This window comes from Dermacentor albipictus, chromosome 1, assembly GCF_038994185.2.
Source record: "Dermacentor albipictus isolate Rhodes 1998 colony chromosome 1, USDA_Dalb.pri_finalv2, whole genome shotgun sequence".
NCBI classification, from domain to species: domain Eukaryota; kingdom Metazoa; phylum Arthropoda; class Arachnida; order Ixodida; family Ixodidae; genus Dermacentor; species Dermacentor albipictus.
Genome location: NC_091821.1, coordinates 157,265,557 through 157,289,134, shown reverse-complemented (window position 1 = coordinate 157,289,134; position 23,578 = coordinate 157,265,557). Strand labels below are relative to the sequence as shown.

Genomic DNA, 23,578 nt, shown 5'->3' with positions numbered 1-23,578 from the left:
AACACAAAAAATGACCCAATAAAGTTACGCTTATTTTTTACCAGTTCATATGTTTCCAGAAAACACAATTTCTTGGGACCAAAATTCAGTATGTCACCAAACTACTATCGTATGATACAGTTTCCGGCTGCTAGATTCCATGTAAACAAGAAAATGCGCTAGGCACGTGCGATCGAGAACAGTATATAGCTACCCACTGCAGCTCGGACTTAGTTTCTCATTTCGGTACCAGCAAATCTTCTATGGGGTCGTCGCACGTGGCATTCACAGCTATCACTACCAACCCTATTACGACAAGCATCTTCGCCTATCTGTTTCACAGCACGTGATACCATCGGAAGCATAGCACACACTTTTAATAGACAATAACCGAAACTCGCCACTGTTCCATGCTGCAGATTGCAATCGTGTAAGTTTTCTGGCTGCTAGATCCCATTTGAACAAGAAAAGGCGTGAGACGTGCACGATCGAGAACAGTATATAGCCGCCCGTCTCACGTTAAAACGACGGCGTGCACTCTTCCTTATTCCGGTATCAGCAAATCTTTGCCTGGGGTCGTCGCACGCCACATTCACAGCTACGTATCACCGATAAACCTATTGGGCTAAACATCTTCATCTATTTGTTTTACAAAGTGTGGTGTGTAGTGCCATTGATAGCATACGGCATGCTTTTAGTAGGCGATAATCAAAACATGCCACAGTTCCCTGCTGCATGCGATGCAATGTGGGTATCAAGTTTCGCTTTGGCGGCATCTGGCGTCGCCCACCAGCTCCATTTCGTTTTGGTTTCCTGTCACCCTCTTAAAACACAATGCAATAGGAAAACAATAAAACACGTCTCAGGCCACCGGAGCACCACCACAACTCACGTTGGCGTCTGTCTTGGGCCACAACGATCCGCATGACGCTTTGCATTACGCTGATGTCGACAATAGTTGAGTCAGTCAACTTTTTTGTTATTTACAGTAGAACCCTGCTGTTACGTTCCTCACTGCTGCGTTTTCCCGGCTGCTACATTGTTTTCATCCGGTCCCGGCATAACTTCCATAGGATACAATGTATAAGGAACCCCGCTGTTACCTAGTAGCTGTGAAAACGTTTCCGCATGGTACGTCGCAACTTAGCACCCCGCACCCGCCTGGGCTAAAGTAGGCAACACGTTCCAACCGCCATTTCGGCTTTTGACGAGTTTTGGCTGGGCTTCGCTATGGAACTGGCTGCAAGAAGCCGCACACCAGTTCGAGAGGCCGCCACTAAGTGGCCATTCGTGAAAAATAAACAATCGTTAGCACGTCAGCATGATTACGCCAAAGAGGGCAAAATTTCCCGCGGATATTCCTTCAACCGTTGCCATTGCCGTGGCACGGTGATGACGAGGAGCACGAGCCGCATGATGCCGGGGAGTTGCCAAATCGTAGCTTTGGAGAAGCCGTCGCGGCTCTGGACCTCCTCCGCAGGTACGTCGCACCTCACAGCGACGCTGACAGCAATGCGGCCTTCCAGGCTATTGAGAAACGTGTGGCGATTTCTAGCGAGCGAAAGAAACGGCAAGCCACCATTATAGACTTTTTTAAGTCCTAAGCGCACTCTGTGGAAATAAATTGTCTATAGTTGAAGCTGCATTTTTTCATTCATTTTCGGAGCTTTCCTCACTGTTGCGTTTTCCCGGCTGTTACGTTTTTTTTCCCCGGTCCGGTGAAAAACGTATGAACGGGGTTCCACTGTACTTTGGATTGTACGCTTTCCCGGTTAGTATGCTTTTCTCGCATTTTTTTTTCAATATGCATGAATGAGATTATACTACATAAATCTATGTATGAGCGCAAATCGGAATTTGTCCCTACTTTTTTTAAGCCAATTTACAGCTGTAAATGCGAAGTCAAAAATATCCATTCTCAGCAACGGATCTTTCATGTACTGGGCCGGCCTTATCTTTCATGGACTGGACTAGTCTTAGCTCCGCAGCACCGCACTGTTGTCAGTTCTTAAAGATGGCAGTTGTGCTTCACACATCCACGGCATACGAGCAATGAAGTGCAATTCATTTTCTATGGAGCAAGGGATGAACGCCCATCGTAATCCACAGGGAGATGCAGCCCACGTATGCAAAAAGGTGTCTCACTTTGAGAATTGCGAGGTGGTGGTGTGAGTTCGCAAAAGGCCATGAAGGCTTGCATGACAATGAGCGTTCCAGGAGGCCGCTTGCGTCGCTGACTGACGACAACATTTCCCGCGTGGATGCAATGGTGAATGCGGATCGGCGTGTGCCACTCAAGGACATTTCCCAGGAACTTGGCATTTCGTATGGGAGTGTTTACAATATCGTTTGTGGGTCCTTAGGGTACCGGAAGGTTTCATGTCGGTGGGCGCCTAAGCAGTTAGATGGCATGATTAAAGGGAATCAAATGACTGCTTCACTGAATCATCTGCAACAGTATGCTGAGAAGAGTGAAAGTTTGCTGGACTGCATTGTTACTGGTGATGAAACATGTATACTGCATTTCACGCCAGAATCGGAGCAGCAGAGCATGGTGTGGAAACATCCGGATTCGCCTATGACAAAAAATTACATTCAGTGCCATCTCTTCATAAAGTGATGTTAATGGTTTTCTGGGATTGCCGAGAACCACTCCTGCTGGATTTCAGGCCACAAGGTGCAACCATCAATGCCGACATTTATCGTTCCACACTGTCACGTCTGCTGGCTGCCATCAGGTGAAAACATCGAGAGATTCTCGATGTGGACAACACAGTTATCCTCTATGACAATGCGAGGCCGCATGTGGCAATCAGAACCGCTGACAAGCTCCAGTCATTTCACTGGGAGAGTCTGGACCATCCACCATACAATCCAGACCTTGCCTCTAGTAATTTCCACATTTTTGGTCCCCTGAAGAAGTTCCTGGCAAGACCGCGATTAACGTGCAACAATGAAGCCAAGACAGCAGTCTGACGGTAGTTCCACAGTTAGCCAGATGAATTCTACCACAGGTGCGTCTCAAGTTTAGTGATGCAATCAGACAAATGTCTGAACTGGTGTGGGGACTATGTGGAAAAACAGTGTAAGGCACAGTGTAAGGCACGTAGAACAGTATGTGTATTTGTAATTACCTTTTTAAGGCTTGTAGTGCAGCTCAGAACAAGCAAAAAGGAAGGTGAAAAGGTAATGAAAAGGAACAGAGAACCGATTTAGCGCTAACATTCAACTGATAGTTTATTTCGTGACACGGAAGGCTACTTATACACTCAGTGAACCATGTGACATGAAGAGACAACACAAAACTAAGCAACAAACCCGAATGTAACCATGTGAAAAAACATACTCAGACAGCCTGTGGCGGCAGTCCGAGATACGCCAATTCCTTGCTAGATGACAATAGTGAAGGCGACCTAACACATGCACGGCCAAGACCTATGATAGCTTTTGCTTCAATGATCTCTCCTGTAAGCTGATTATGACTATGACCTAGAATGACGCATGCTTCTAAAACAGGTTCGCAACCACAAGTTTTGCAGTGCTGCGCAAGAAACGTCCAAGCTGTAATACAATTCTTAGCATTGTAACCATGTTCGCACAGCCTGTAATTCAGACATCGGCCAGTTTGACCGACGTAACGTTTTCCGCACTTGAGTGGAAAACAATAAACAACAATATGTGCGCAATTAACAAATTTCTTTTTATGATTCTTATCACAGCTAGGATGAGCCTCCTTATGCAGATTAGTAAGCTTGCAAATCCTCATAAGCTTGTTAGGGGCAGAAAAAAAAAACACACGAATATTCACTCTCTTAGCGATCTTCTTAAGATTATGTGGGATGGTGTGGATATTAGGAATAATGCTCGTCTTACCCCGAGTAGTTGTCGGATTATCTTTGCGCTGGTTGTCTTTTCTAAAATCTCTTAGAATCCATTCTGCTATTGACATTTGCAAGGATACAGGATAACCAGCCTGCGAACGCTGTTCGCACTGAGAGGCAAAGCTACACGAAACGGTATGGTGGCACGATTTTTTCAAAGCATTATTTTACTTTTTAGCTTTTATTTGTCATCAACGTTCATTACATGGGATGATACCATCTATTTGCAGAAAAATGGAGCGTGCATCGGTTCTTGCATTGCTCCGCTCCTCAGTGATTTATATTGAGCTTACCTAGATGTCGCCATCTCAGTGCACCTAAATCAGACTAACGTATTTAAAATATCTTGATTTTTTTGTTTTGCATTCAATGTTCTCCGGCTGACCTTGAGAATGAGTTTGCCATGGTGGTGCCAATAGTCAAAGAATGCCTTGCGCCCCTTGACGTTACCTACGAGCTCCCACAGAGTCGCACGATCCGGACCTGCACTTAGCTTGTTCTGATATTCACACTTGTTGGTATTAGGAACCTTGTGCTAACAAACCACTTCTTCCGTTTCATTCTGCTCATTCTAAGGTGGTCAAGAGAGGCATTGCTAACCTTTGCCTAAATAATGCTTTGAAAAAATCGTGCCACCATACCGTTTCGTGTAGCTTTGCCTCTCAGTGCGAACAGCTTTCGCAGGCTGGTTATCCTGTGTCCTTACAAGTGTCAATAGCAGAACGGATTCTAAGAGAGTTTAGAAAAGACAACCAGCGCAAAGATAATCCGACAACTACTCGGGGTAAGACAAGCATTATTCCTTATATCCACACCATCCCACATAATCTTAAGAAAATCGCTAAGCGAGAATATTCGTGTGGGTTTTTTTTCTGCCCCTAACAAGCTTATGAGGATTTGCAAGCTTACTAATCTGCATAAGGAGGCTCATCCTAGCTGTGATAAGAATCATAAAAAGAAATTTGTTAATTGCGCACATTTTGTTGTTTATTGTTTTCCACTCAAGTGCGGAAAACGTTACGTCGGTCAAACTGGCCGATGTCTGAATGACAGGCTGTGCGAACATGGTTACAATGCTAAGAATTGTATTACAGCTCGGGTGTTTCTTGCGCAGCACTGCAAAACGTGTGGTTGCGAACCTGTTTTAGAAGAATGTGTCATTCTAGGTTTTAGTCATAATCAGCTTACAGGATACATCATCGAAGCAAAGGCTATCATAGGTCTTGGCCGTGCATGTGTAAGCTCACCTTCACTATCGTCATCTAGCAAGGAATTGGCATATCTCGGACTGCCGCCACAGGCTGTGTGACTATGATTTTTCGTATGGTTACATTCGGGTTTGTTGCTTAGTTTTGTGTTGTCTCTTCATGTGACATGGTTCGCTGAGTGTATAAGTAGCCTTCCGTGTCACGAAATAAACTATCAGTTGAAAGTTAGCGCTACATCGGTTCTCTGTTCCTTTTCATTACCTTTTTACCTTCTTTTTTGCTTTTTCTGAGCTACGCTACAAGCCTTAAAAAGTCATGACATACCAACTCGCCCAAACTGCCACACTTTTGTAATATCTGATTTTGGCTAAAAAAAAAGTAGGGGCAAAGATTCTCTGACTCACTCTCATATTTTGCCAGGCCAGCATATCTTTCTTTCCATGAGTAAATTACGCTCGCTAATTCAAATGATAGAAGAAAAGCACAGTGTGTACATACTGTCAGATAAACAGGTTTTGTGATGTGTACATTGAACATGTTGACATGTAAACCAGTTTCTGTTAGAGCCTGAGTAAGCATAAAAGCATGAAATGGCATGCCAGGCACTGGTGATGATTAAAGGGAAATGAGATATATGGTCTGAGTACAGACTACTTTAATTTTGGTCAATGGGTGCCACCATGTATGGCAGCAAAACTATGATTTCCTCATTTTTGACACCAAACACATTTTGAACAGACAATGAAGCCAGAATATCTATTTGCTTCATATTGCTGTAAGTAACAAAAAAATTGAGCCCTTAGTTCCTTCTCACCAAACATGTCTATACAACCATTTTGTTGCTTACAATTCAGACCTAATGGCATGCATTGGTAATTAAAATTAGAAGACACCTTTGTTAGCTACCAGTGCAGGTGGCACTAGAATGATTTCTCAAAATCATGCAAATATTGCATTTTATTTATGTCCATGCCTCATCAGTCAGTGCATACATATGCAAGATTTTAGGCCTTCCAAAGTTGCCAATGAGTGACCAAGTCAGGCATCACCAAGACCATAAAAAGCTTACCAATTACAAGTAGCAGGTAAACACAAAGTAAGCATCACTTTCATTTTGTTGTTGTACCAGTACAACTTTTCTTTCTTTTTTTTTCTCCCCCCTTTTTTTTGCGGAGAGGGGTTGTAAACTGGATGAAGTAGCAGCTTGTATGAACATTCTACTGCAGAGTTAACCCCATGTAGCCTTGCTGTTACTCAACTGAACACTTAATGGCTCAATCTTAAGTAATCATGTTACAATAATTCTGTCATTTCTAGAGTTATCCATCCCTCAATCGGTCTCTGAAGAAATCTGTATGAAATGAGTAACACTGCAGCTTCAGAGGAAAGACACCAAAGACTAGTGAAATCCAATCAATTTGGTTGCCACACAACAAAATTAATCATCACACCAAAAATTCCCTCACTCCATAATGGATTAAATGAGTTTGCATAAGTACAAACATGTACTTATTACATGAGTGAATGTAGTTTTAACCTCCGATATCATAAAATATCTTACAATAACAATACACCTTTCTTTTTTTTCAAAACATACTAAGCCATTAACACAAATTGCATATACTTTACAGAATTTGTACTGTTCCTTTAAGCTCTGCACAACTTTGACACTCTGCACAAGCTTGAGTTAATCCACTCCAGAGTTTTTATCTGATGAAATAGTTTACATTTCTGTTCATCTCCAAAACAGTTAAAAAGCACATGCTTGCAAGCTCACTTCTCACCTTAGTTTTGTGTGCATCAAGCTGCTGTGAAACATTATCCACGTAGGACTGGTAATGTGATGCCATTTGCTGCTTTTCAGCTGTAATCTGCTCCATAGCATCTTTATACTGAAAAAGAACAAGACATAACGCTAAAAAAGTCATAAAGGACTAATAATTAATAAGCTTTTTAAGTGCTATCAGCTTGTAGGACAGCCCAAAAAAGCTTATCGTCTGAGAGAGAGAGAATGAAGAGGAAAGGCAGGGAGGTTAAACCAGATACGAGTCGCCGGTTTGCTACCCTACACTGGGGATGGGGGATAGGGGTTAGAAAGATGGCAGAGGAAAACGCTAAAAAAAAGGAAAAAAAACATGCACACATGGAGGCACACACACAAAAGGCGTTCCAGTTAAAGTCATTCACACAGGTTGGTAGATCGTAAAAAGCGCAATAGCGCTTGCACGGCCTTCTTCTGTGACAGTAGGTCCTTTCGATGTTGTAGAATTCTTTTTTCAGATAGCGGTTGGTCGACCAGTTGGTCAAGATCGTGGCGAAGGCATGCCCTCTGTGGACTGTACTGCGGGCAGGCACATAAGATATGGCCAATTGTCTTATCGTCTGAGATACTCACTGTACCAATGGAAGTTTATCCTTTGTCAGTAAGTTCCGGTACTGATTTTTTAAAATTTATTTTTCTGTGACATGCAAACTTAAGATATAGCTGTTATTGAGTCATTTTGTATATGCTCAAAGCAGACATAACTTTGGAAGGGCTTTCATGTAAGTTCACTAGGTGGCAGAGCTCCTTGGCAACCCATTGTTCAGCTTGTTGGCACATATAAACGGACATTACATGAGTGATATAGGCAAAAATTTCAAATAGAGCTTTAACAAAATTTTGTATTAAGTTACAGAAAACTCTCAGTGAGACATGGAACATGATTCAGATAGTACAGTTGAAGCTCAATACATAATGAACATAAATATAACAAATTATCAGATGCTATAATGAAGTAAACCTAAATTTTTCTCACCGATGTCAGTGGGTAACGAACATATGCTCATAAGAAACGTTCGATATAATGGAAGAAATTTTCATGTTGAATACAAATTTGTTCTAATATTGTTTCTTTTTACTTGGTGAGGAAGCAGTATCAAAAAGTTACTGTATGAGAATTGCTGTGTTACTGTGTGCATCGTATCAGAAAATCTGCATTTTAAGAAAGCTGTGTTTCACCAGATCTGGCACAAGAATTATGGAAATGGAAACTATATGCAGAAATTGACCATATCACATTCGCAAACAAACAGAAAGGAATTAAAGGAACAACTGATGCAGAATTTTTCAGAAGAGCCAGCAGTGATCCCAGATTTATGTTAAGGGGAGACACTCCACGAAAAAACATTTCTTTAATATTGACACGTGTATTGACACGCCACCACCACGTGACAATATTTGTACTAAAGATTTCAAAATCCACCCACTTATAGAGCATTTCAAGCAGATTTCAAACATGTAATTAATTTATGCGTAGCTGCTACAGTTCTTGAGTTAAGTCCTACACAATGGCGAAATAGAGTGATTTTGCAAGCACTGTATTGCGTAATAAATTTTTGCCAAACGCTTTGTGCTGTAGCTTATTTCGCTCTTTGCAGACCGCAAACTGCCGATATCTATTCAAACAGTATGTACAATTACTGGAACTATAAAAAATTAATTAGGACCCGTCAACTAATTTTTTTCACAATCACATGAAAATAACCTTGTACACTTACAATTGCCTTATAGTAACGAAATTTGCCATACATACTTTTGAAGCTATGTACAGTGCTAATATCTACTTGAATTTGCAATATCTCCAAGCAGTAAGTTTCAAAAGTACATGGTTACATTTTAGAGAATTGAGAAAAAAATTTGTCGGAATGTTCAAATTCTTTTGCAGAGTTTCAGTAATTGTACACACTGTTCAGCTAGATATTGGCACTTTGCGACCTACAAAGAGCTAAACAAGCTACAGCATGACACTTTTTGTCAAAATTTATTACGTAAAGAAGTGCCCATAAAATGACTATATTTTGGCATTGTGCATCACATAACTCAAACTATAAAAGCTATATAAAAAGTAGTGCCATATTTGAAATCTGCATAGAAAACTCTATACTTGACTGAATTTGAAACCTCTAATACAAGTAATAAAAAGAAAGCTGCGTCGAGGAGCATCTCCCCTTAAGCATCATTGCCGGAGGTGAAAGTTGATGCTACTAGCACGACCCTCCTACAAAATGACATTGTGCTGAATGGTGAGGTCATTGTTCACTCCCTCTAAAGAACTAAGCGTCAACAATGAAAAACAAAGACAATGTAAACCACATGTTTTTTTTTTTTTTCCTAGAAACTTTGTGCATCATGGGTATCTATCTGAAGTGCAGGCAATACAACAAAAATTCTACACTGATGTGCTAAAACGCATTTGCCATGCAATTTGGTGGCACAGTTATGTTCGTCATCTGGACAGTGGTTCTTGTTTGACTCTGCTTTATCAGTCTGTGGATATCTGGTCAAACACCATATTGCTGTTCCACCCCATCTCCCCATATTCACCAGACCTGTTACCATGTGACTTTTTTGTTTCCCGGAGTGAAATTTTCACTGAAATGGAAGTGTCATGAAGATATGGCAGCAATGTACTTTTCTGAAAAGCATTCAGAATGAAACTTTCTCTGCATGCTTCCATGACCTCAAGAAATGTAGGTAGACAGTCAAGGGGACTTCCTTGATAAGACCTAGAGTCTGACATAATCTTTCTGCACAAACCTGCAAGGTGGAGAGACATAATTAATAAAGGGAAAATGATAAATCCACCCAAACATAGCTAATTAGCTACATTTGGGTGGATGTCTCATTTTTCCTTTATTAAGACCTAGAGTCATTAACTTGAAATTTCAATAAATTATTCTTTACAAGGTCAGTCCTGGAACTTTCTGACAAAGGTTGTACAATACAGGTATACAATGCTCCCACACTTAACGTGAGATTTGAAAAGGGATATCTACTCCCATCTCCACAGGCATTTATTTGAAACAACCATGTTTGAATAAGGAGGCTTGGCTCCACGAAGCTACCTATGTAAGGCCCTACTTGGTTTACAATAATGTTTCATAACTAATTTCCAAAATAAATTTTTTGCTTTGACAGAGCATACACTGTGACTAAAGGTATGGCAACGCTTTCATACATTAAAAGCCCATTATTTCAGTGAGATTGCTAGTTTCTGTAAGTACAGCAAAGAAAAAAAGAAAGAAGAAAAGAACAGAAAAAGTAAGAGGAGTGTTACAGTTCACTTGGTGCAGCAATGAATGGAACAGATGCCAAATGACTGGGACACGGCGTGCCTCATCATCACGCTCATAAACATAAAATGACTTGTCCACTAGGTGTGTGCGATGGGATTATGCGCAGAATGTGCAAATCTTACTTCCCTCTGTCCTACGTTCCGCCCCTCTATGCCAAGGAATGGTTTCCCTCCCATGATCCTCTTTGTGGGTTCACCCAACATGTCCAGATAAGGCCCTCTACCAGGGAGCAGCAGAGAATGAGGTTGCCCGGATGGTGGATGGCATAATAAAGCAAGCGAGCCACTACATGTAGACGTATCTTCTCTGCCCTTGTGTATAGGTGCACGCACACTGAACATTTCTGTATTTTTTGTCTTGGAGCGCACCGCTCACCTGTCATGATGTATTAAAGTTCTGTTATTTGTTTTTACACCACCTCGCCTGCCCTGGTGAACCTTCTCCGATGGTCAACCTGGTTTGAGCTGCAAGCAGACACTGCTGAAGGCCACAAAACCTCATCCCCTTAACAGGAGGTGGAAGCAAGACAATGACTCAAGAGAAAGCACAACAGCCACTCTCATAATGTACACGGTGGTTCTTTATGAAAAGGAACGTGCGATTGCGTGGCCTATGCTCTTTGCGAACTGCTTAGAGTGCCAGCTCGTGGCAGCAAGATGAAGTATGTCCGCTTTTGACATCTATGGCGGCCAGAGTAACCAGGCATGGCCGATAGGCAAGTGCCTGCTGGAATTAGCTGGACACCTCTCTACATGACTGTTGCAAAGGAGCGGGGCCTGCAGTGCAGCGTCTGGTGCTAGCGAACTGCGCTAGATACACAAGCGCACTGGAAATATGGAAGTGCCAACATACGCCCAGTAGTTATTAGATACTCCCAGCGCATATCAATGCGTAAGGATTCTAGCACTTCTCTCGGAACTCTGTACATCCATCTGTCTGTAACGCGTTACACTCTATGCATAGGTATACAAAGGATCCTATGGAGGCATGCAGGGTGTCCCAGCTAACTTGAGCCAGTTTAAAAATATGTGATGTTGTTTGCAGTCACTTGGAGATACTCAAATTAATTTTTTCATTCCGCCTAATTAGATAATTAGTCTTATATTTATTAATCAACTTCCCAAGTATTATCATTAGACGAAACCTGTCAATGATAAAATTGTAGAGCAAAATGAAAAACTGCACAGGTTTCTGTTGCTCAATATGTGCTACATAAAAGTGTTTTTCCGAGCGTGAAAAAAGCCCGCAAATGCACGAAAAATTGCCGCAAGACTGGCCGCTCGAGGCACTTCATGTGTATTCTCAAGAATGTTTGAGAAGTGCATTAATTATTTAAGACTAATTATCTAATTAAGGAGAATGAACACATTATCATTTGAGTATTTCCAAGCGACGGCTAAAAACATTACCTTGGTTCTGTCCAGCTACGTACTCGCATATTTTTAAACTCTGGCTGAATAAAATTAGCCGGAACACCCATTATAGTCAACTCTCATTACAACGAACCCTGATAATTCGACAAAAAATGGCCATTTTATCCGAAGTCCATCACATCCGAAGGGTTGGTTGCTATGTGCAACAAAGTTATTGCAAAGAGCGAGTGACAAACGTCTAAAGTAAAAAACAAACAAAAAAGTCACAGTTTCACCCGTGAGGCAAAGCACCGATTGGATAGCAAATTAGTAGACAGCTATGCGAAGTAAGGATAGTAGGTTTATTGGCCGTATAAAGTTGTAAACATTTGCTTACTAACTGTAACCCCCATGTAATACCCTCGTAATGAGAACCTTTGGGGGTATTTTGAATAAATTTTGAATAAATAAATTAGCAAGCATGGTGTCATACGCACACAGGTAAGCATGAACACATCTCACTCGATGACCGCGGAAAGTTGCTGTCAAAACGGAGTAAGGAAGCACGGTAACAGCAGCTAACAAAGTGACCTTCGTGCTACTGTATCTCTCGCTTCAATACGAACTAAACGTCGAAAGCACAGTGCATACGAAGCTACTGGCACTGGGCACACTTTGTCTGCATCGCAGATCGCTTTCAAGATACGGCACCCGCATGGGCATGCACTTTGTCCACATCGCAGATCGCTTTCAAAATATGATGCCCGCGCCGCCGTGCAGCGGCCGTGCCATAAGCAGCAGCTGCCAGAATAGAACAGCCTTCCCATCGTGCCTCACACGCGAAAGAAGACGGCGCACTGCTGCCCCGCCTTCCTTCCTCACGCGCGCGATATTCAGTCGCGATCGATCGACAGCTGACCCTCGCAAGCCAGTTGTGAGCCCGTGTAGACACGGCAAAAGTCTGTTTCATACGCCCGATTTTCACAAAAATTAAAGCTAATTTTGTCCGATGTAGCCAATAGTCCACTGTAGCGCAGTCCTTTAAAAGCAAACTTCGTCGCGTTAATAAAATAGGTAGTGCAAGCTAAGGTTGAAATATGGTCCGTTATATCCGTAAGTCTGTGGTACATGGGTTCGTTGTAATGAGCCTAGACTGTATATCAGAATGCCTTATGACTACATATGACAACTGAGATATATGATTATTACTATATGTAGCGAGAACTGAAGAGGTATAAGAGTAATTAGGGTTAATGAAAGGCTAGTATGAATAATTACGATGGAATGTGTTAAGTATAATGACAATTAATTGTGGATAATTAAGAAAAATAAGATAATTAATATTTATTTATGTTAAATTATTGCACTAATCAAGAGTGACTAAGCTTAAATCAATGGAGCCTAATCAAGAATCATTACGGGCACTTGAAATTAGTCAGACATAATTCATTATTCTTAATTGTTAATTAATTACCCATACAAATCTCTTCATCATATATTTAACTCATCCTAATATGTAATTAAGAAACATTGAAATTATACAAAGCCTAATTATTTAGTTTAATTATGTTTAATTAATGATGCCAAAGTTTGACCCGAGTACATCACTCTTTCCTAAACCCCTCCGAATCAGGTGAGATTTATTCACACAACGCCGGGAAGCGGAGAGCCAGAGCTGCTCGCTGAAAAAAATATGCTGGCAGTACCTGTTAATTAGCAGACATATGTTGGCACTTCCACGTTTCCAGTGCTCTAGCGTACCGAGCATGGTTTGCTATCAGCAGACACTGCGCTGCTGGCCCTGCCCCTTGGCTCCTCTGTCTGATGTGGGAGGGAGTCCCGCAGCAGCTTGCCTATAGCCTGTTTCACATGCAAGTGACAGCGCAGTAGTGGTTAGCGCGGCTGAGTGGCACCGCGGCCCACAGACGCAGCTTCATTTCACATGCTCCGTTTTGGCGCAACGCGTGCTGATGTGATGCAAAGTGTTGCTTGTGGAAAGCGCCTTTAATCCGCAGGTTTCAGCGGTTTCCCAAGAGCTGAGCCTCACTCCCCGTTTCCATGTTTTGGCGCACTTGAGCTGCAGGTTTCATCGGTGTATTAAGTTGGTGCTCCACTTTTGCACTTTTAAACCTTGCAGAAAGTAAAAATACTGTGTGTCAAACTGCTAATCCAACTTTCTTATATTCACATTTATGTCTCTTTGAGCTCTTTATAGGCAACAGCTTAAAAGCCTTGCTAAGTACATGCACATAAAATTAGTCATATGGAAGCAAAGGAATAGGTAGGCTCGTATTTCCACAACTTGGGCTTAAAGAATGTGCACGTCTGCCCACGGCTCTTGTTCTCAAATGCCGCAAGGCGTTCGAGTGCCATTTCGGTCACCCCAATGCAAGAGGCCTATGCATGGCTTTCAAAGAAGCTCATGCCCCTTTTCGTCTCTAAGCCTTCGAGTAGAAAGGCAGTAGCCCTTATAGAGTTTGGGGTACATGACCTTTTAACTGAAGAAAGACCAAATAAAGCTACGAACATGCTAGCTCGGAGTTGTGAAGAAGAAAAAAAAACACCTACATGGGCTGTGAATGAAAAGTATGGACTGCCGCTTTGTCCCATCTGTCCGGACCGATATGGGGTCGCCATCAGGAGAAAAAATAGGCAAGAAGAAAACAGCCCGTGTGGACAATTTCGCTCCAAAGAATGGAATTCGAAAACAACACATGGAAACAAAGCAGCACTTCTCAGGCACCAACGGACATGGCCGATTCGACCAATGCTGACTTTTACGTTATGGAAGTGTGTGTCACTTGCAAGGACGAGAAAAGTGGTACGTATTGGGAAAGGGGGCTTGCTCATGCGCTGGGCGCCGCGCCGTTTCTGGCCCAAAATCGCTTGCATGTGAAACTGGCTTATCACCCGTGTCTGGCTATCCTGGGCACAAACAGATGATGCCACACACGGATGTGCTTCCTCTTGCTGCCACTTACTGGCACTGTAAGCAGCCTCTGCAGAGCACAGGCCACGCACTCGTGTGATCCATTTCATAAAGGACCACTGTTTACTGGCTGGTACAAAATTGAGGATCTCTGAGCACATGCCACAGAATTTTCACACATTTTAGCGAAGCAAGTGCCTTCTGTCCGTGGTGCATGCGTGTTGCTTTCATGCTCATGTGCCTGCCCATATTACTACTGTTTGGCAGCATTCTGTCAGAATCACGATGATTGCAGAAGATTGCACAAGGAGAGCACTGTCCTTTTTGACTGGTGAAGTGTGCAGTGCGTTGTTACACGTCACAATGGCTGAAAAAGACACTGCTCTCCTAGCATAATCTTTTGCAATCATCACAATTCTGACAGCAGGCTGGCAAAAAGTGGGTATATGGGCAGAAACACGTGCATGAAATGACACGCATGCGCAAGGCCAGGTTTCATCAGAAGGCGCTTGGTTTGTTAAGAAGGTGCAAGAATGCAGTTAGGCGCACCACTCGCAGATCCCAAATTATTTTCTACCTGCCTGTACCATTCATGCCATTTAAGCCAAATCTTAAATGTACTTGATATTTCTGGCTTCATTTGGAGCTATGTACTACCGTTATGTCAAGTTTTTCCTTACATACTTGATGATCAGTCTTCAAAAATTTTTATCAGATGCAATCCAATTGCTTACATCTTGAGTACCATTAAATAAATGGTAGTACGCATGCCCCCATTGCCAACTAAAGCATGTGGTATGTTAGACACACCTCAGCAGCACGGCGCTCGAAATGTACTTTCTCCTGGTGCAGCTGCTCCATGCGGGTCAATGCCTCCTCAGATGCTTGGCTTCCTCCAAGCTGCTGGGCATACAGCTGAGCCATTGACAGATTCTGCCGGACCCTGGCCAGCTCTTGCTGCCCTTCTTCAGCCTCCTTTGACTGCAGCCACAAGGTAAAGCCAGTCACAAACAACAGGGCTACAACTGCTTTCCAAAGTTTCAGGCAGGAAATGATATAGCTTCCTGGTCACAGAAACTGTGAATTACAATGAAAGCCCTTTAAGAAAACGTTTTGCAAGCGATTTCAATAAAAATGTAATGAATAATTATATCAGTACTCAGGTTCACACAATAGAAATATGAAAAAGCTGTGTGTAATCTACAATATAGAATCTGAAGGACAGTAAAGTTGCCTTTCTTGAACACATAGTAATCCAAACAAGACAGAAGTTCAAACGAAGATGCAAACTTGAAGTGATGCACAGTAGTGGAACAAGGAATGTTGCTTTCACCCTTTGTAGAACAATGAGACATATGCGGCCCACTTTGTGATGTGCACAAAAACACTTCTCAGCAGAAAAAAAGAGTGCATTTATCTTGTTTGTTTGGTGCTGCCTTCTATCTAGAGGTTTCAATACTTCATGAGAGAATATTTTTTTAAATGAGTACTACGTGGTGGCAAGTATGCAAAAGCTAGAAAAATTGTTTTCATTGTGGGAACGCTTGCATGATTTGACCAACATTTTCTCACAAGAAAAAAAGTTCTCAAGATGCCCGATAAGCTATTCCTCTTTCCTGTTTAGATTTATACCTTTAGCTCACAATAAGAACCCATTTTTGTATCCTGAGGCAATAGCTCATCCGCAAAACTCACCCTTATGAGCCCTTGTGAATGCACATGCCAAAGGATGCATATGTAAAAAGATCCTGATTTTGTTGGTGTTCGATGCTCTAGCAAAATGTCGGCATAAAATTTTTGTGTATGGCCTCTGCTGTGCCGCTTTGACCATCATGCTTCAGTTCGCTTTCCAAGGGAAGCGGTTACCGATAATTTTTCACTGATACTCTCAAAGGCCAGTGGGACAAATGAGCCCCACCTTTAAAGAAATAGGGCAGGGCCGGAACTGCTTTTTTAGCAATGTTTTTACGTACACATAGGTCAGCTTCCTGCACCTTTATAGCCACCCCCAACGTATGAGGGTGGGGGAGAGTGAGCTACACAAACACAGAAATGCTGCTAAGGAAAGCAGTTTCTGCCCTGATCTATGAGGGTGGGAGGAGAGTAGTTGCTGCACTGAATTATGAGGGGAGTGAGCTAAGCATACATAAAGAATTCCCCGACAATTACAATACTCCCTAATGCACAATTTGAGCACAGCTCTTCACTTGCGTTCATTTCGCGATACAATGTTGGGCACAGACAATATCTCATACGGCACATTGCAAACAAAGCAAAGTGCGGTGCAACTGCCTTGCTAATTGGGAGATCGAGACAGGCAGTGAATGGGTGACGCATGGGCGCCATTCACAAAAGCCACCACAGACAAGCACTTTGTTTCCATATGTGGTATCAGTAGACGTGCTTCATCAGTGCTTCATCATCAGTGAACAGACCAACGCGCGCTACTTCGGTGCCATCTTTTAGCGACTGTCGCCGCAGAACACATCTCCCACGGCACTACGCTTTTTTTTCTCAAACTTTTGTCATACCGTACTCCTTCACTTTCCTCCTCGTGCTCTCTTTGCTATCGCCGCCTTTCATCCCCCATCTACCACTATCGCAGTAGCATGCATATATTAATCTTTTCAGTATCGCGGATGTACCGGTATGTTTCTGCATTTTTTTCCCACCATGTCAGTGATGTGTTCATACGTTCTCCACTTTCTCCAGTCAGAGGTACACAGTAACATGAAATTGGCAAGCTCCGAAGTAGTTCCGCTATCTGTTGTATTTTTCTAGACGCATACTTTCTCATCTCTCAGTAATAAAAGAAAAGACACACGCGACAGCAAGAATAGTAGTTACAAGCTAAATCATTTAATACTGCATTATGTCCCATGAATATTACACATCACAAACGTTGGTAAGAAACTAGTACACACCTTTCTGCTCAGTTTCTCAGACAGTTCAGCGAGCTCCTGCCTTAGCTCTTCCATGGACTTGCTACTTAGAAAAGCATAAGCAGGAACAGGGGGGAAAAAAATTAAAGAAAGTCAGGTGCTGCACTAAAGTAACCAAATGCTAATTTCTAAAGTTCATTCTATAACACACCTAAGCCTGTAGTTTTCCGTGTTGAGACGATCCACTTCTCTCTGAGATTCCTTGGTGCTCTGAAAATGTAAAATGCATTAGAAGTCAAAACAAACAATGCTAATGCAATTAACACACACCCTGAGTGCTGAACTTCAGGAAAAATGGCAAACTTAAAAGGGAACAGCATAAAGCACAGAAGATATCAGACCATGTGTTGCAGCAATTATAACACTCTAAAACCAAGAAACCCCCAACCCTGTGCTACTCACAATATGCTGAAGATGATAGCGGGGTGTAACACTTGTGATTAAATGCAGTAGCAATTTCATTTATGTCCACTCTATAGTGATTTTCATGTTACTATTGATCACTGCTTCCACAGCCATAATTAGCATTACATTATAATTTCACTTTTTATGGCACAGTCATTTAAGCTACACATCTCAGGCTCTCCATTGTTTATTATGCATGAGCGACAGCATCAAGTAGGGTTACAGTGTGGTGGCACCAACCGTGAGGGTGTTCCAAATAACATCCTCCAGGACTGAGCCCCACAATAGACAATCATAATGACACTGAGAACACTGAAAATACTGCAGACAGCTATAAATGTAAAAGATGCAGCGTACTTTTTCTTGGACTTGACTCTGGCTGCTGACTGTGCTGAGCTTGCGCTCCAGGTCACTGTTTCTCTCCCGTAGAGCCTTCAGCCTACCTTGTAGCTCTTCTGTTTCCACTGCACGATCCACAAGAATGGAAGCACAAGCTTTCAGCATTCCAACAAAACCTGGCATCATGTATGCATGTTCATTCCTGCGGCACATGTACTAGTAAAATTCAGACTGTACTTCCAGGAAGATCACACATCACGTCACACAGTAGCTCGAAGCAGACAGCGAAAGTTGAAGATTACCACTACTGCAATTAAAAAAAAAGAAAATGACCATCTATTCTATAGTTGGAAACCAGCATAAACATTAAATTCCTCTGCTTATATCACCAACACATATGTGTGCCAACACAATATGTTTTTTTGTGGGTGTGAAATAATCAGCACAAGAAAGCATATTGTGTTATATTTCACATCAAGCTCCAAATATTAAGACAGTTATGGTTGCCCATCCACTACTGCTACCTTCGTGGCACCACAACGTACCCCATAGAGCTATGTATAAAGACATCCGACGTTTCAGACGCCGAAACTCTTTGCGATCCGATTTTTCAGGCTTTTTCCCATGACTGCAAGTAACCACCACCGCCATTTTGATTATTTCACAGCCTCAAACCAGCGCTCTTGCACGCCGATCCGCTGACAGCAGAAGTTGTTTTGTGTTCTTGTTAGGTCTAGCTGCTTCGACACTCACTATCAGGCTTCCTGCTGTTCAGTGGCGTGTTCTTCATTTAAAGGATTCACTGCTGTCTGCAATGATACCAACTTTGCCTTTGTCATCCTCGTCGATAGCATCGAAGTGTGGAAAGCACAGCAAGGGTCTAAAGCGTTGCATGTAAGCGTTGCAGGTAATAGTTACCATGCACCAGGTTCTAACAATTCTTTCATCAATGCTCTGCGCAACACAATCAACAAAGCCATGGAACTCTTCCCGGCTGATTTAGTTTATCTTCTTGGGATTTCAATTATCCACTAATTGATTGGATGAATTTATCTCTTTGTCATATATCGTCTGAATTCATCAACTAGTCTTTAGATTTCAATCTCTTTCAAGCTGTCACAAAACCCACATGTGGTGCCAATGTTCTTTGTCTTATTTTTAGTACTGCACCTGAAACAATAGGTCACATAGAATACTTGGATGGTTTCAGCAACCACCATTTGCTCTATATAACAATAAACACAGTCACCAGTTACGGGTGTAACGAGAAAGCAAATTCATGATTACAGTAAGGATGATTATAAAACAATATTCTCAGAATTTGAAAAGGTCTTCGTAAACACAATGTGGCCATCATGTTACGATAGATCCATTGAAGAAAACTGGCTAATGTTGTGGAGATGGGTTTGCACAAGGCTCACCCTACGAGTGACGGTCAGAAAAGGGCACGATGCTCCTCCACTCCGCAACGCACAAAGGCGCTACGGCAGGGTTATGTTATATCAGCTACAATGGCAGTAGCTCCGGAGGCTCTTGCGTAGAAGTCGGCCGCCACTCTGCACAGCTCCAACCTCAAGACGCAAGAGTGGGCTGTCCAGCAGGCCCGAGAGGCGGCAACGAGACAAGGCCTCGAAATCCCCTCATAGGAGACCTGAGCCTGGGTCATCAAACTTTGCCGGATTTAAAATAAAGTTGTTTGCATCCATCCATTCGTCGACTCTCCGACACGGCGCATAGAAGGCTCCAGAGTCAGATCGCCAAAAAACAAACGTTTATTCACCCAAGATACAGCACAGTGCGACAGTCAGGGCGCTTACAGGCAAAGGCTCACCGCAAGACCGATCGAGTATGCGTGCCCACTGCGCTAGGGCTAACCGGTAAGCGGTCCACCAAGCACGAGAATGAGGAGTCGCGGGAGCAAAGGTCCTATGTAGGGAACTCATTACGGGCCTCTGAGCATCTGCCACGGCGATGAAGCGCTCAGCCGAAGAGAGCTCGGATGGAGAGGCCACCCGGGGGCCTCTCCACTAGGGCAAGTCCTGGTGACACTTGCTCGTGCGGCGACTTGAGCCAGGGAGAGAAAAGCACGGTTTGCGTGGGAAGTTAGCTCCGGCGTGCTAGCCGTGTCCACCATGTTGCTGTTTCGGCGGCAGTTCCCGGAGATCGAGCTGAGCACAGCACGCAAGCTGGAGGACGAGGTGCAGAGAGGCACCTCGATCCCCACAATGTTTAAAGATACACCGTGCGCATTATCAGACAAGTATATTCCACTCGTCAATATATCGAATGATAAGTTTAACCCTTGGTTTACTAAAAAGCTTCAGCGCATGAGGAATAAGAAAAAAATGCTTGTATAATATTGCTAAGCGAGATCGCACATCAACTGCATGGCAGAATTACAAAGCTTACATTAAATCGTACTGCTCAGCTTTAGGTGAAGCTAAGGATAAATATTTTTCTAATGATCTTCCCGAGCTGCTTAAGAAGAATCCTGCCAAGTTTCGGAACATAATAAAGCCTAACAACGAATCCGATCAATTGTCATTATAAAACAGCAGCAATATTCCTATTCCACACAGCAAATGTTCGGAGGTCATTAATTTGTTCTTCAGCTCTGTATTTACACAGGAGAACACTTCGAATATACCTCGTGTTTCAGAATTAAGCTACCAATACATGGAACCTATTGAAGTCGCTTTGGAGGGACTCTCTTTGGAAGATGTCTTCTTCACGTGGCGTAGATGGTATAAACTCAAAGATTTTAAAGAATACGGTAGAAATATCAAGCAAAGTTCTATGTCACATATTCAGACAGTCACTTGCAACTGGCCACCTTCCCACAGAATGGAAGATGGCGAAAGTTATACCTGTATTTAAAAATGGCAACAGAAACTCCTGTGAGAATTATCTCATTTCCTTGACATACATTCCCTGCAAGTTGCTCAAACATATTATTCCTTTGTAAATTTACAGACATCTTGAGACTAACAAATTCCTTTCTCATAATCAGCATGGTTTTAGGAAGGGCCTCTCGTGCGTGCGAGACACAGTTATTTGAATTTACAACAGATCTACACACTAACCTAAATTATAACTTACAAATTGATTGCTTGTTTCTTGATTTTTCGAAGGCATTCGACCGTGTCGCAAATTGTCGTCTAATATCAAAACTCTCCGCTCTCAAACTGAACTGTCTTACCTTGTCATGGCTCCGTAAATTTCTGTCTAATCATCAGCAGTTTACTGTTGCAAATAACTACTCTTCCTCCGTAACAGACGTTTCTTCTGGTGTACCACAGGGTACCGTCCTCGGTCCCTTGCTTTTTCTAATCTTTATTAACGACCTATCTCACAATGTGTCCTTCACTATAAGAATATTCGCTGACGACTGAATAATTCATCGCCCAATTAAAAATTCAGATGATCACCTCGTTCTTCAGTAAGACCTTTAACAAATTATTAGCTGGTGCAACAAATGGCTAATGACTTTAAATACCTCAAAATGCAAAGTAATGTCGTTTACCCGGAAGTCGACAACCTCACCGTATCCTTACCATATAAATTAATAATTACACTGTTGCAATGGCTACACATTATAAGTATCTAGAAGTTCTATTCACATCGAATCTTTCTTGGACAGAGCACATCACGTCCATTTCAGCTAACGCCTCCCAATCGTCGGGGTACTTGGCAACTTAAAAAATTTTCCTTCTAATGTTCGCAAGCTAGCTTATCTAACTCTCATTCGTCCCAAGCTCGAGTATGCACTTCCCATTTGGTCCCCTCACCAGAAATACCTCATTGAAACGTTAGAATGGATCCAGAACAGAGCAAGCCACTTCATCATAAATTATTGCAGCTACCAGTCCAGTGCAACACAACTAAAACTTAAGCTTTCATTACAATCCTTGAGCACTCCCCGAGACATTGGCCTTTTATCATTGTTCCACAAATTCATTCACTCCACTTGAGCACCCGCATGCTTGAAACAACCCTACTCCACGTCACATAGGCTTCGTAATCATTTCAGCTATGCCCCACCTTTACGGTTCTACAAATGTATGCCATTACTTTGCTCTTTCTCATGCTATCAGATTATGGAATTTGCTCCCGGAGAGCATTGCATGCCGGTCCAACTACGATTCATTCCGTGACGCCTTGACTAACTACATGACTAAAGAAATGTGAGGTTTTATGGTTGTCACACAATGCTTTCTTGTACTTGCACTATGTTTTATTCCTTATTGTCACATTAGTACCGTTATGTCACTATGTTTACCCTTCCATCGGAATGTTGCATTAGTACCTTTCCCATCTTTCTTTTTTAATACTGTTTAACACTCTGGTCTTGTTAATTACACGACTACATTGAAAACAATCTGTTCGATTCATTCCTTGTTATTATACTGTTTTCTTTTTTTTTTCCTAGTCAATAGTGAACTAAGTTATTCTTTTTCACCTCGGTTGCACTTATGGTTGCAGTTTGTAAACTGTTACGGTTTTATAGATGTCATATATTATATATATTTTCTATGTACTGCCCCCCTTACTCAATGCAACATTTTAAGGCCTGTAAGGTATCTTTAAATAAATAAATAAATAATGCCAGTTCATGATAGTCAGCTTCGCCGCAACACAGTGGGTTTACGCGGTAAAGCAAACGAAATTTATTGGGGTGAAGCATACTGAGAGCGCAAAGGGGCCACTGTCATGGGAAATAATGTGTGTTCCTTAATTATACACATGCGGATGCGCCATCTCCTGTCACATTATGGGCACCAAGATGCGTAATGATTGTAATGGCAGGCCTTTAAAGCAATTTCGGATGTGGCTGTGGTGACTTAAGCCCTTGAAAGCAGTTAAAGGCATACATTTTTTTTTTTTTTTTCAGCCTGCCCGACTTTTCGTTGTTTTCATGGTCCCTAGGGAGTCTAAAAAGTCAAATGTTCACTGTGGTAAGTGATCTCTAGAGAAAAAAGGCATTCAAATATTTTTTAGCAGATCACTGTATCTGCACTGTTTTATTCTACAGAGCTGATAAATGTTCAACTTGAACATCAAAGCATTTCCCAACAGAATTTGAGGTCATATGTCTTGACTCCGCCATGATTTATTCAAAATAGAGAAGACAATTAATGCTTGCCTGAAGTTCCACAATGGGGACATGCACCCGAAAATAATTACAAATTAATGAAGCTTCATTAATTAGCTATCATCTCACAGCAATTAGTCATGCAAGTCATGTGTAGCTCCCCCCGTAATCTAGCTGACGCGACAGAACTGTGCAATCTGCAAATGGCAACCTTAAGCATATTCACACACAAAATATCACATGGTATACTTGAGGTTGACTATACTTGTGCAAATATGCTGCTTTCTTGGCCATCTTACTCAGGTCAGTTCCTACCAGTGCAAAGCAAAGCAA

The 23,578-nt window shown here is 42.3% G+C and overlaps 1 protein-coding gene across 5 annotated transcripts in view; it reads right to left on the bottom strand.

Moving 5' to 3' along the window:
• LOC135916573 (golgin subfamily A member 2-like) overlaps nt 1-23,578 on the bottom strand; it is a 154,117-nt gene that overhangs the window by 105,415 nt on the left and 25,124 nt on the right. For all 5 annotated transcript variants that reach the window (XM_065450007.2, XM_065450006.1, XM_065450009.2 and 2 more), the window contains 5 exons: nt 18,172-18,278; nt 17,561-17,619; nt 17,392-17,452; nt 15,278-15,448; nt 6,853-6,960 (listed from right to left, as the gene is read on the bottom strand). In XM_065450007.2, coding sequence (XP_065306079.1) covers nt 6,853-6,960; nt 15,278-15,448; nt 17,392-17,452; nt 17,561-17,619; nt 18,172-18,278 — 506 coding nt within the window. The remainder of the gene's footprint in view (nt 1-6,852; nt 6,961-15,277; nt 15,449-17,391; nt 17,453-17,560; nt 17,620-18,171; nt 18,279-23,578) is intronic.